The 14664-nt window shown below is 39.4% G+C and overlaps 1 protein-coding gene across 1 annotated transcript; it reads right to left on the bottom strand.

The window, feature by feature from the left end:
• Positions 1–4: 4 nt before the first annotated feature.
• On the bottom strand, positions 5–14641 carry LOC128996323 (28S ribosomal protein S5, mitochondrial-like). Its single transcript, XM_054421575.1, has 9 exons — positions 14363–14641; positions 11820–11936; positions 11551–11676; positions 10833–11060; positions 10100–10134; positions 5946–6141; positions 5075–5412; positions 4354–4470; positions 5–188 (listed from the first exon to the last, which is right to left on the bottom strand). The coding sequence occupies exons 1-9, from the start codon at positions 14397–14399 to the stop codon at positions 63–65; spliced, it is 1320 nt and encodes a 439-aa protein (XP_054277550.1). The 5' UTR covers positions 14400–14641; the 3' UTR covers positions 5–62.
• Between the last annotated feature and the right edge of the window lie 23 nt (positions 14642–14664).

Genomic DNA, 14664 nt, shown 5'->3' with positions numbered 1-14664 from the left:
AATCTTGTAAACAGTAAGAATTATATATTTACATTTACATGGTAACAGTCATTACAAAATATCTACTGTTCTCCTGATTTCTTCTCTGCTCGATATTTATTGAAAGCATAATCAATATGTGCTTCCGGATATTTCTCTCCGAGAAAACTGCGGACCTTTCCGTAGTCAGCAATCATCTGTAGTTTTGACTGAAACACAAAAACACCTTTCATAAAATTTCTACACTAAATTGTAGTCTGAATGTTTTATAAGCCACAGTAAGTCTGGGACGGGTGGCGTCGTCCTGTAATCCAGCTACTAGGAGGTTACGAATTGTGGATATTTATAGGCATGCACTGTGGATGCGATACTCCCTGGTGTGGATTAACGTCCGCACGGGTGAGTACTACGACTATCTGCAGTACTATCCTGATAATTAGACCAATTCGTATATACCAAGGAAAAAAGTGGTTCGGATTCCACTATAAACTATAGGTCCCTTAGTCGCCATTAGCTGTATGGGCTATTAACACTTTTAACCCTGAGCGCAAAATGCCCTTAGTATGGGCGTTACTGGGCAATTTTAGGGTATTATTAAAAATTTGTAGCTTGGTAAAAAAAAACTTTTTTTCTGGTGAATAATATATCAAATTAAAGAGAAAATACCGTAGGCTATAAATTACAGGGTTTCAGTTTGAAATAACAAAAAAAATTGAGAAAAACAAAAATTGCAACCGCAAGTACTAACCTAATTAAAAAAGTATTTAATATTTACTTTAGCATAATTATGGCATTTATATCATGTGAAATTGAAGAGAACAACATGCCCTTTCAGGAAATATATACATGTATATAGTTATATTGCTTACCTTACATATTATAACACAAGAAATTGAAATGTCTTTGTCGTATCAGTTCCCAAGCACATCTAGCCTAGGCTTTACTATAGTCTGCTTTGGTATGATACAGTCTAAAACATTCAGGCACACACAATGGTGTTTGGCACTCTGGACACCACCAAGAAGTTTCTTTTCTTCCAGATTTTCCTGTAGAAACTTTGTTTTTTTCCGAACACACTTTGCAAATTCTTGTAGGATTTTTTTTCTTGTCCGTAGAGGGGATTTTGTCAGGGAAATGACGTCCAATAAGTCGATCAGATTTTGTGGCTCTTGCAGTTTCCTCTTCTTGTAATAAAGTCCCTGCTTTTTCGCTCAATGATTTTCCAATTGCTATTATAAATTTTTCAAGGTGACAGAGGGGTCTCAGGTTTGCAGGTCTGGTTTTTCGATATAAGATAAATGCGTTGACAATTGACATCATAAACAAGTGGAAGAACATTTTTTTCCACCATTTCATCTGTTTCCTCTTGAAAGGGTAATAGGAAATAAACTGGTCATTTCTGTCCACACCTGTTTTTTTATTGTTGTAATCCAAAATCAGATCTGGTTTGTGTTTTTGCAACATCCCTTGTTTTGTACGCACCGTAACTTCTGATGTAGTCATTTTATGAGCTGTTGATAGAGCTAAGACATCTCTAGTATCTTTCCATTTTATGCAGAGTAAATGGTTTCTTCTCATGAAAACAGTTTCATTTTTTTGTAGCTTTTTAGTGGTGACAGTCTTGGGCAACTCGGTCCTATTGCTCATGCAGGTACCGACTGCTTTAGTATTTTTCTCCCAGAGAAAGTCAAAAAGCTTTGGTGAAGAGTAAAATCTATCATTATAAATAGTATGTCCTTTATTGAGGTAATCTGCCAACAATCTCTCATATAGAGCTACAACTGTATTACTGGAGTCAGACTTACCGGTGTAGGCTTCAAATTTTAGAACATATCCTGTAGATGCATCACACAAAACATATAATTTCATCCCGTACTTGTCAGGCTTACTTTTATTATAAACTCTAAACCGAACTCTACCCCTGAATCCGCAAGTTCCTTCGTCTATGGTCAAATCTTCGTACGGTGAAAAACACATTGGGAAAGAAGTCAGCAAAAGATCTATATATGGTCTTAGTTTATGTAACGGATCGTGGCCTGGAGTGTTGAATGGGATGTATGTTGAATTATCGTTGATGTGAAAATTTGCCAAAATTGCTAGGAACCTATCCCTGGCCATGACTGATGGAGCATACATAGATTTTATAAAATTGTCTGTTGACCAATAGTCACTAAGTTTAGGTTTTTTCACAACACACATGTGCAATACAATCGAGAAAAAATGGTAAATTTCATAAAGCTTTACGGTTGTCCATTTTGACCAGACACTATTTTTCTTCAATTTGTTTGATCTTCTTAGTTTATCGGTTATAGATTTGGCATATTTATTTGTCTCTGACTTCAATGATTTGATAAAAAATTCAGGAAAAAATATAGAAAACACATCAAATGGAGTTGAGTTCTCATCAATAGCAGCCGTAACACCAGCGCCTAACTCGTCAAATGCTGGTAGTGGCGGTGGGTTGTCCTCCAACCGCCATCCAAGTTCCTCATCAGTGGGTTTTTTTTTCTTCTTTTTCCTTGGTTGAGTCTGCTCCGGTTCATGTTCAAAGTTTTCATTTGGCACAGGTAAATTTGCATTATCCGGTAAGTTTTCATTTGGCGATATAGATCGATGTCTTTTGGTTTTACGATTATAATTAGTACTATTTGACCGGCGTTTTACTTGGTTGGTTACTTTATTAGGCCTAAGAGAACCTAAACAAGAAGTAGCTGAAGGCTGTAAGACATTATCTTCACGATCACTAGGTAGAAAATCAGGATCTTTGTCAACATTGTCGAAATCAGGATCACACAGTTCGTCATCCGAAGAAACTATCGAACTATTAGGCCTAAGTAATTTTCTGTTTTTGCAGATTTTATGATTAGGCTGATTGGGTGGTTGTTCATGACTAATTTCAAGAGGGTTAGGCCTAAATGGTATACCATCTGTAGGCCTAGTAGTGTCTAGAACTGTTTCTGGTTCATCACAGTTTTCTTCATCAGAGTAAATTGTAGGCCTAGGGTTATATTTACATCTAATTGGGCCTAAGTTTCTACTTTCATCTTCTTCAACTACTGAAATTGATTCATTTTTACAGTCATCATTGTCTATGTCACTTGGTAGTAAATCATAAAACACCAACTCATCAGGATCATTTTCATCAACCATGTATGTAACTGCACTAACCTCATTTTGAAAAGCATCTAAATTACTTACAACAAACTCACCTTCCGAACCAGAATCATAAATAGGATCATTCAAGTTTTCATTTACTGATATTGTAGTAGAACTAGGTCCTGAACATAAGTAATTATTTTCACTAAAAGATTGATTTTCTTCATCACTATGGTCTGATTCTGACAAGAGTTCACGAATATGACTCAACGTTTTTTTATCAAATATATCGCTCATATTTGACACTAAACACAATAAAAATTATCCACAACAAGGTATTGCTCATAACAAGAACTATTACGCAATCATAATACTTGTAAAAAACATAAAACATTCACTTTATTGAACACATAAACGATTGTAAACAAAGACAGCCATTAGCGCAGACAACAACAACAAAGCGTCGTCGTCGTCATCACTAAGCAATACGATGCAAGGCTGCAGACAGCTGGATCTTTTTTTTGTGTTACCAAACAGCTGGTTTTTTTTAGGTTGTGGGGTATTACAATCGAAGCCAGATGACCAAGGAATGGTTACGTAATAACAAAAATAGCAAATGTGACGTCATTACGTTGCTATGGAATTTAATATTGAAGCCCGACCTATACTCGGGGTTAGTTCAGTGTGTCTTACGTCATACCCCGACCTATACTCGGGCTTAGGGTTCAATGTGTTAATTAACAGCTGTGTCTAAGGAATAAGTCGGCCTTAGTCACTAACAAGACTACAAGATTGCGCCACTCATCATACACCCATCTCCATTCATACTTGGTTTAAAATACCTACTTTGTATGGTCGCCATTTCAAAGAAAAGTATTAAAGTATAAAGTTTTACGGGCCAGCATTAAGAAACAGCTGGTTTCAGTAAAAGATAAGGCTACTTAATGCATCTCACTCCATTTTACTCCCATCCTGCCAATTTTATTAAAATGAATATGTGGAGTAAATAACTTATTCATTTTTTTTTTATGTAAACCACTAAGTCGGTAATGGTTTTTGGCTGAGAATTTGTAGTTCAAAGAGCAAAAATCTATACTTCCCTTTGCTCAGTTATGCTAAAGTAAATAATATTTCCTCCTTTTGTTTACTGCATTCATGACTCGATTCGTTATTTCACAAAGACTACATATAATTATTTTAAAATTTGTTTATGGATGCTCAGGTTGGTTTGATCCTACTGTATATCGCCTACAAGTTCCAAATATATTTCAATCTAACCTTTTCGTGAGTTCTTCTCTTTTCTGCTTGCCAAAGGTGTTTCTTGTATCCAAAAGTGTCCGCATAGAAAGGAGGAAACTTCTTCCGCTGCAGTGCTACTCGGTTGTTCATTATGTACTATAAACATCAACTCAACATTAGTATACTAAAGTGCAAGAGTCGTAATACCAGAGTAAACATGTAATACTTGAGACTCATAAAACTTTCTTGGAACTAGATGTACTTGGTCAAGTTGGATACAGTAGGCCTAACTGAATTTTTATAGGTCCTAACATCAAAATAGGGAAGGAATTACTTTTTCAATTGTCTATTGAAGGTTGACTTCTTATAAATGTTGATAACTTATTTTGCATTGAAAGCATGGAGGAAAGTTTTATCAGGTGACACCTACGCAGATTAGGTTTATTTTACCTATGCTTCAGTCAAAAAATTTAGTAGTTTTGTTGAATACTTATACAGCTGTTTTGTACACAAGGGGCGCATTGTCAGGTCTATAAACAAAGTTGAAGTCGTCATAAGGAGGTACAGGATACAGCATGACATTTTGCACCTGAGTTCTCATGATTAAGAAACAGCTGTAGTCACTTCAACTAGACAAGATCGTTTTACTGGACCACAGGCTAATCTTAATGGCAATTTCATTCTAGATTTTTTCATTTTGGTTTGTTAACTTTAAGATTTACTCACTAAAAATTGATGCTGAAGGTTAACTCAACTTTACCTGGTCAAAATCCGGAGGATCTGTACTATCTTGCTTGGGCTCTTGAGGCGAGGCTAGGACAATGGGCAATTCTCCGTTCTCCTCACGGAACTCTACCAGGTGATAACCCGTCTCTTCGGCCAGCTGTTCATGGGTTTTCTGTTGAAGTAGACCCAAGAAGAAAGCTTTGGTGATATTCTGAATGTTGATGGCACCCTCTACCTTAGCGTAAATATCTTTAATGCCAATCACCTGACACATGCTTTTTATAGCTCGATGGCATTTGAGACCATAACCTTCTGGCACCTTCTTGACAAAGATTTTGGTGCTGCCGAACTGGGCGAAGAAGTCGTGCATAACTGAAACATTTATAATTTGTTAGGGTTTATAACTAAAATTAGATTATCGTTATCAAATCTCTTCCAATAAAGGCATACATACCAAGTTACAATACAGTTTTCAGGTTAACCAAGTACCGGGGAATCGAGCTTTGCTTGGTTGTGATTAATTGGGTCTGATCGTTTAAACAATATTGTAAACAGACACATTTTATAATTTATGAAAAAACTTTTATTACAAACTATAGAAATTTGATCACTGAAATAATAAAAATTCTGTTAGACAGAACTTGTCAAATATTTCCATATTTCTCATTCACTCACGTACTATGAGCCAGATGGTGGACCTTTTTCAGCAAGTTCAATGACAAATTACACACAAACGGAAGTCTATTGAAGACTTTATCTGTCAGCAATGATTACTGTCCTTAACTTTACTCATGCGACACCTAAGGTTCTACATCCACTAGTAATGTGGATTGAAGTAAGTTCTATCAGTGGTCTTAATAGACCAAGTACACATAAAGCATCAGACTAAGTAACGAGAGATTTACCAGTGTGGTTGTTGTAGCGCTCTATGTACATGAGTTTCTGTCCAGCTCTGTTCTTGGCCGTGACAAGAGCCACTCTCCCCTCCACTGCCTTGCCTCGGGCGAACCCTGCCAGTCCCTCGCCGTTGCCCGTCACCACAAACGCACTCACTTGCCTCTTGCGGCCCAGGTTACCGGTCATGTGGAATACTTGTTTGTACTGTGGAAACATTGTATTCATGAATATAACATTATATGTGTTCAACAATTCAGTAGACTCCCTCTTAACCGGACAATTTTTGACCGGACATCAGTTTGACCGGACTACACCCGGCGGAAATGACATCTCTTTAACGGGACAATTTTTATCATAACATTGGTTTAACAGGACTTGATCGGCAGGAAGTGGGCGGTACTGAAACGACATTTCTCGAGGGAAAGATTTGAGACCAGTGGCCATGTACAATGCTCTCCTAAATTTAAGTCAAATACTGTATACAGTATGCATTTTAACGGTCTGTTTCAGTGGCGTAACAGTATTTCCCCGGGCCCCCCCGCAAAAATGTCTGTGGGCCCCCTACTACCCCTCCCATTCCCCACCACAGCACTATATACCACAACCGTCACCACACCACAACTATCACATGACGTAGGTGACGTCAGGCATACGGCCTACACGATCAGACTGGCAGAGGATGGTCTCTAGCAATATCAAGTATTTACCTATTCTTCAACCACACGACCAGAGTCGTCCTTGAAACATATTTTATATTTTGTCACTGTCACAGTGATAATAAACTTGGGAGTTATGTCCGTGATTAATATATATGGGCTACTCCATTACTCCACCATTCACATTCATTACTAAACTCAACTAAGCTTCCAACTATAATTTGAGTCGGGACCACGAAAGTTTGCAGTTGAGGGAGTAGCCTATTTACCATTTGACTTCAAATGAGCCAATGAGGGCAGTGCGGTGTTGCCAAATCGAATAATACCAGCTGTTTTAAAAATATTGTTTAGTATTTTAATTAGTGTCGTCAAAGGGCGATATGGCAACGTCGCACTAGTCTTGTGATTGGCTGCCGCCAACTGCAAACTTTCGTGGTCCCAACTGTAAAATGTTAGTGCTTCACTAAATTAGCCCAATTTAATGACATGACACCTGATTGAGAAACTCTCGCGACATGCACTACTGACGAGTCACTCGCAATCCGCATGGAATGGATCTCCAAAATCAGGTGATCTACGGTCAGCTGAGTACACGTGAGCGGTTAGTGGGGGAGGGGGGAGGGCCGAGGGGCTGGCTCCGAGTGTGTGTCGCCACGGCGCGGCGGCAGGCCGGCAAGCAGGCACACAGCTCCTAGCGCTAGCATGAAGCTACACAACCATACTGACAATACACATCGTCGGGTGATCGTAGTGAGCGTTGGCGTTTCGTTAACAATATTGTTAATTAAAAGATAAAACTTTAGTAGATTTGGCAGAATAAAAGTATCTACCAACACATCGTTTTTTATTTATAATAATTTGTCAGAAGAGAAAAACATCCGTGAACAAAGGATCGGTTTTACGGACGGTTTTATGAGAAAAGGGTATCTTAACCTCGCGGGCCCCTAAACCTCGCGGGCCCCCCCGCACCGCGGGGTCTGCGGGGGCGGCTGTTACGCCACTGGTCTGTTTTAATGAGTTTTTGGGTACGTAGGTTTAACCGGAAAACCCGTTATCCGGACTGGCCTCGGTCCCGAGGAGTCTGGATGAGAGGGAGTCTACTGTAGCAGGACGAGCTACGAATCCAAGATAGCAATGTCGTCGGTTTGTGCCAAGGTATCAACAATAATTCAAAGAGTTCACTTTTGTACTGAATTGGCTCACTCCTTGCTTCGGTCAGGGTGTCTACCAGATTTCTCAATTTTTCATTAGCCATAAAAAAACCCCAACCAAAAACTCGGTCCATTCTCCATGTAACTACAACTTTTTCTGTCTCGCAGTCACAGCACCATCGTCAAAATGTCCACGGTCACGACACTATCGTAACATGTCCCACGGTCACGGCACCATCTTTAACATGTTTTGCGTTGGTGGTGTAAGGTACCAAATTTTAAGGGGGGGTAAAAACGTACTGCAATAAATGAACACCAGAACTTGCCCGATTTTTGACCACAATAGCCTACTCCGAGGCCTATGTGTTGGCCATAGCTTGGGCTATGGGCCAAAGAACGTAGGCCTATTTTTATTCGCAGTGAAGTACACAAACACATCCACAACTACATATTTTTATTCATAATAGCAATCCTTTTCACCAAATAAAGTTAAAACGACCGATTTTACGAATATTTAACGCCGATGACAACATCACTTAACCTCGAAATGGTGTTTGTTGACCGACGACAGACGACAACTAGACCGGCTCAACAGGCGAATCCCCGATCAGCTGTTGGCTAGTTCTCGAACTCACCACCAGAGCGATTAAGCCTCGACCGAGGAAATCTTGATTTGAGCCGGACAGAATTATTCGCTGTTTGACCACCGACTAGCTCGCACGGGTTACGAATACAACGACACTACGATTATCACGAAGGTTAGCTACCATACTAGTTAGGCCCCTTTTTACGTTTTACGTTATTTCTGTTTTATCTTACGCATACTTTACTTATTATACCTTTTCGTTTTCTTAAAATTCCATTACGAATTATCTTAATTAATTTTTCTCAACTCGAGTCTTAACCCGCCAGTTCCTGCCTGCCAGTGACTAGCGGTGGCGATCGTTTATTTCATTTTAATTAATTAGTTTCGAAATTACGATTTCCCCGTTCGCTTAACCAAGAATTATCACGTCTAAATTATATCTCGTTTTCACCGTTTTAATACCCCGAGACTTGTCGTCTAAGTTCTAAACCCCGTCTTTGGCGGGTGAAAGAATCAAGTCTTGGGAGCAGCTGATTTGAACAATCAAACAGCTACAATATTCATATTAAATTTATTTTAAATCATATCACGATAAATTAATCGTTCAGTTATATTAATTAGGCCCCGACGACTCTGTAGGAATTGTTTTTTTTACCTTCTATTCGACATTAGATCGATTACCAACGTCTTTAACTAATTAGTTGCATTTTAATACGAGTATTTAAATCACATTGGCTTAAGATTGAATACTCGTCGGCCCTACAGAGTCATTCTAAAAGTTAGGCAAAATTCTCCAAAACACGTTAGCGAAGGTGAGGATGAAATAGCTCCTACTGAGCGTCTGCAGGATTTCCTGAGCGCTTCTAGAGCTCTGAGCCTTCGATTAAATTTTAAATAAATTGATCAGTCAAAGCCGTGACACCTTCGTATCGACCCCTGGATTTTTCTCGGCTCCTTCTGAGCACTCCGGGGAAGAAATTTGAGTGTGGCCGGTTCTAGGGGTAGGCCTAGCCTGACTTGGTGAATACTAGTTTATTCCCCCCCTAGAATTTTGCGTCACAGTGGCACCATCTTTGACTTGTCTCATGGTCACGGTGCAAGCTTGAAGATCTCCACGATCCCGGAGATATCATCATTGTCTCCAGGGTTCGCGAAATCATTGTGAAAATCTTTCTCAACCGTCGAGACATCATAATCGTCAGCCGCAATTCCGGCAATATTTTTTGCGATTGCGGAAATGTCATCACTGTCACTCGCGACACAGCGAAATCTTCAACGATCAGAACGAATCACGTGCCGAGAAAATCCTGTATTAAATGTAATCCATTTCCCAATGATCGGGAACACACAAACTCTGAAAATTTTTGGTACCTATTCATACCTAATTTTAAAGGGTTAGATTATTCCCGACCTTTAAAAATCCCTGACTTTTTCCTGACTTTCCCAGAAATCCTGACTGGTACACATCCTGTTCACTGGATTCGTTCCAGGCAAAGGCTAGAGGCTTAATTAAAAGAGGCAGTAAATTAAAAAAAAATTAATAAATAATACATTCGGACCAGATGTAGCCAATTTTGGATTAAAAAAGAATGTTTTTTAATGAGCTACACACCGAGTACGCTTCAGAATAAAATACTCTTTCTCCCATAGCTCTTGGTACTATGGGCGATAGTTGATGTGATATAAAGATGCGTACATAAACTGCAATATCAAAACCTTTCATATTTTAAGTTAAGGCACTGAATTTAAGAACTAATTTAAACACTTACCTCAACAACCACTGAATTGAATCCTTCAAACTTATCTGTAAAAGAAAAATAAATAACTAATCAGTATAAAACCCCTTTCAAACAAAACCCGTTATATAATACAAAATGCAAACCATTTGGAAACATTTTAATAAGCTACCATCCCAACTTAAGACAGAGATGCAGTAGGCTAAAAATGTTTGCTCTTACAAAACTTAGAATAGCCTAAGGAATATAATAGCTTAGAAATATACTTGGCGGAATTTTGTCCCTATTCTGTTAAGGATTTCATCAAGAATGACAGACCTATAAAAAAAGTGTTAATACTGTAGTAGTTTTCCCCCATGTTTTTCCATTAGGAAATATAAATTTAATTAAAGTCCAAGATATAGAAATTTCATTCATTGACATGCTATCATGGGTGGATCCACGGAGGGATATGGTGGGGGGGGGGCTATAGATCCCTTTGGGGTGATATGTGAAAAAAATTAAAACGATGAAGTATGATTAGGCATGATCAGGCTAGAATTGTATTTTACGTTATGCCTTCAGGTTTCCTAAATGCATGTTCACAGTTAGGAAGGTTAAAATTTTCCCAAGAGAGGATGACACCCCTATTCAACTGACTGGATTCAACTATGTGTCTTATTTGTTAACCAATATGATAAGCTCAATTTTGTAATGTTAGGCCCTATGCTACGACTAAATAATTTGTTTTGGACTTTGTACAATGTCACCTCAGAACTTAACTAACCTTCCCCAATCGGGTCTGGAGGACCGAGCATACGTCCGCCCAACTTGGCTCCGGTCCATCCTCGCTCGATGGGGCTGAGCTTGAGGGGTCGGAATCCCACCATCTCGCTCCGGATCTTAATCAGCTTCGCCTCTCGTTCGGGATCTTCAGGCAGCTTCTGCTGCTTGACAACCTCCTTGCCTCGAATCACGGGACTGTTGAGACCCGGCCAAATAATGTTGGCCTTTCCTGCGATTCCGAACAAAAATTTGAAAACATGTTATCTAACAGAATACTGTGGGCATTAGTAGAACTTGTTCAAAAAATAGGTAATTACCTTCCTAATCCAAAGCAGTACAACTTTAAATCTTTATGATACAGTCAAAACATTGCCTGGAGAGAAGCTCCCAAGCATCGCCGTTTAGAGACTATCTAATGACAAGTTAAAACTTCTTCTTGCTTAAAGTGATGAATAATGTTCATAACACTAACAAACACCTAAAATGTACTTTAAACAGAAGCTGTTATGTCCTTGCCCCTTGTGTTTTCAATAAATGGCTGTGGCTAAAAAAACAGCTGATTTTAGCCAGTAACTAAGCTGACAGAGATCAGCTGAATGTGAATTGTTGTAATCAAATTCATTCATCCATCGTCACCATGAAATATGCACACTGATATTTTGATCATTTTGTAGAAATCTAATCTAATCTAGAAACATAATTTGTCCGACAATACTAACCAACACCGATCACTTGTCCTTTATTAAGGTTTTTCGCGTGTTTCTTCCTGCCACCTGACGCTCGACCACGTTTGCGTCCTGCATTGCTGACACTTGTGACTCCCTTCCACAAACTTTCTGCAGGTACTGAAACAAACAGCTAAGTTAGGTAAAATTAGGTAGCTTACTATACTCAATGACTTCAGCTATTTTTTCTATAAAAAGAGAAAGTTACAAATTATCAAAACAGTACACTCCCGATTATCTGTATGTAAATAGCTTTAACTTACATTTGTTGAAGAAACTTGTAGTTGATGTTCTGATAACTATTTGTGCATGACTTGCTGGGACAGCTTGTCTCACAGTCAACGCAGAAAACAGAGTAGATAAAGCTTGTACTTTATTTCCTGAAATAAATAAATTGCAATAATTATAAATTAGGCCTACCGTACTCTTAGTCCATACATTTCAGCCTATTCTCAGATTTTTTACCCATAAACTCTTTAAGTTAGGCTATACAAATGCCATTTTCTTGGCCGTTGACCCATCGTATGATGGGAATAGGCGGTGTCAGCGTTAAAACTTATTTTATTTCCTGCACATGTATATAAAACTCACAAATTTTAAAATATGTGAAGAAAAAACATACTTAAGGTGCTCATGGCGGTCGCTTTGCTTTTAATTTAGCTCATCCAAACTACCTTCCAGGAATTCCTTTGTTGAGTAGTAAGGGTTTTTACGGAAGAAATTTCCTGTGGTGGTTTTAAACTTTATGCTGGCAAGGGTCTTCGTGGCAGCTGGGAGTTTGTTGAAGAAAAGGATGGCGCTTCCAGGGTATGAGTCTCGATTTCTACTGAGGCGTGTGCGAGGTACATCGAGTTGATTTCGGCCACTTGTACTGTAGTTGTGTATGTCAGCCCTGGCCACCAGGCCCTGTTCATTGTTCTTGATTTCCTGCATGCATGCCCATATATATGTAGTGGCTAAAGATGGTCAAGATGCCCAGGTTTTTGAAGATGGGTTTGCTATGCTCATGGCGATGGCTGCTTGTTGTAATGCGCACAGCTTTCTTCTGGAGTTTCAAAACTCTGGCTGCTTCAGCAGCGTGTCCCCAGAGATTTATATGCCATAATATATACGACAATGAAACATAGCATGGTACACCAGAACAAGGTAGGAACCTGTACCGGTAACCCACTTCTTTAATCTCCTTAGTAAAAATATAACGCGAGCCAGCTTAGCGCAGACATGTTTGACATGATCGCTCCAGTCCAGTGTTGGGTCAAGGTAGAAACCCAATAGTCTAACACTCCAACCGATGTTGTTTGGGATGCGTGACAGAGTGCAAGTCATCCAGTTTGTCTTGGCCTCATTTAGCTGCAGTTTGTTTGCCCGGAACCACAGCTCCACATCTTTCAGATTATGTTTCGCTTGCTCCGCTGCACGGATCGGTGTTTTCCCTCTGGTATACAAGGTAGTATCGTCAGCAAAGAGCACAAGATTTCCATACCACCCCAGGTCGTTGATGGCAATCAGGAAGAGAAGTGGCCCAAGAACTGAGCCCTGAGGGACTCTGTGTAGAACCTCCCTTTCTGCGGATTTTGCACTATTAAAGTCAACCACTTGTCTTCTGTCACTTAAGTAGCTACTGAGCATGGAGAGAGCTTTACCTCTGACACCAAAAGCGAAAAGCTTATCAACAAGGGAGGAACACAGTCGAACGCTCGACTCAGATCACACAGTGTCAGAGATACTGAGTCGCTGTCTTCAAAAGCGTTTGCTATTTTATCAGCAATGACTGAAACTGCTCCAGTAGTGGACCTACCCCGACAAAAACCGTGCTGTGAGTTACTAAAAAGGTTGTTTGACTCAAAGTAATTGCAAGTTTGTTCCTTTATTACTATCACGAGAACCTTGCCGAGGACAGGTACCAAAGAGATAGGCCTATAGCCAGCCAGAACGTTGGGGTCCCCCTTTTTGTATATTGGCACTGTCCGTGCGATCTTCATGAGTGCGGGGAAAAACCCTGCTGCAGGCTTTCATTGATAGCTAGGGTGAGGGGTGCAATGATGACATTCGCTACTTCCTTAAGGAGCTTGGTAGACCATCCATAGTACCGGTAGTCTTTCATGGCTCACTGTGCTCTTAAGCCCACTTATAATTTTCTGGACCTTTTCTTCATTTACTTTACTCCATGCAGTCTTACTAAGATCGGGCTGGAACTCCGGCATCCGATCTTTCAAAATGTCCAAAGGGCCCGAGAGAGCATCAGGGATACTGGTAGCCTAACTATGTCTGAGACTGATGAATAAAGAAGTTGTTAAATTCATCGGGACTTGCAGCACAGCACATTCCTGGTGTGTGTGGCATGACTGACCTTATGACGTCCCAGCAGCTTTACATTGATTGTTGAATTTTCAATGAATTTGACATTATGGCACCTGCTCTTTTCGCCTCCTTAACTTTTGTTATGCAGCTTCTTAGCTATCAGATACCTAGCCTTGTCTCCCCTGGCACACAGCATCAGCATGAACTCCTTGAGTCTACCAATCTGAATGAAGTCTCAATGAAGAGTTGGAGTGTACCAATCTGATATGCGAGGTTTTCTTTGGTTTAGGCCTACCCGCCTTACTCAAGGTTGCTGCCCGCTTCTTCTTTACTGAGAACACGGTATCTAGGGTTTCCTGAAGGTGGCTAAAAAAATAATCAAAAAACTCTCACCCTGTGGTCTACTAGCAAGAAAACGACCAAAAAATAGCCTTATGTTCAAGTCTATTGGTGTATGGGCTTAGCCTAATTCTATTAATTTATTTCTGAATGTAGTTATTCTTACCATATCTAATGCTGTTTCCTAAAATACTAGGAATCATTGTAGCTCAGTTAGTTACTTTCAATATCAAATAGAGGCTAGCCTACAAACGTTCAGAAAGAAGGGTTTTTTTCAAAATATGACAATTTAGATCATGCCCAATAAATGTACATAAAAAAGCAAGTTATAGCGGTCTATTGTCTCTTTCTATTAGACTCTTTCATTATTTATTTTAAATTAAACTTAATTTAATCTATGAAAAAAACTCTAATTTTAACCTCAATAACTACACTATGAAAATATTATTCCCCCACCCCACCACAACA

The sequence above is a fragment of the Macrosteles quadrilineatus genome, unplaced genomic scaffold (assembly GCF_028750875.1).
Source record: "Macrosteles quadrilineatus isolate MER2022 unplaced genomic scaffold, UCM_ALF_1.0 Scaffold_6__1_contigs__length_79288215, whole genome shotgun sequence".
In the NCBI taxonomy this organism is placed as follows: Eukaryota; Metazoa; Arthropoda; class Insecta; order Hemiptera; family Cicadellidae; genus Macrosteles; species Macrosteles quadrilineatus.
The sequence above is the reverse complement of the archived record's forward strand: the minus strand, read 5'-3'. Positions and strand labels throughout refer to the sequence as shown.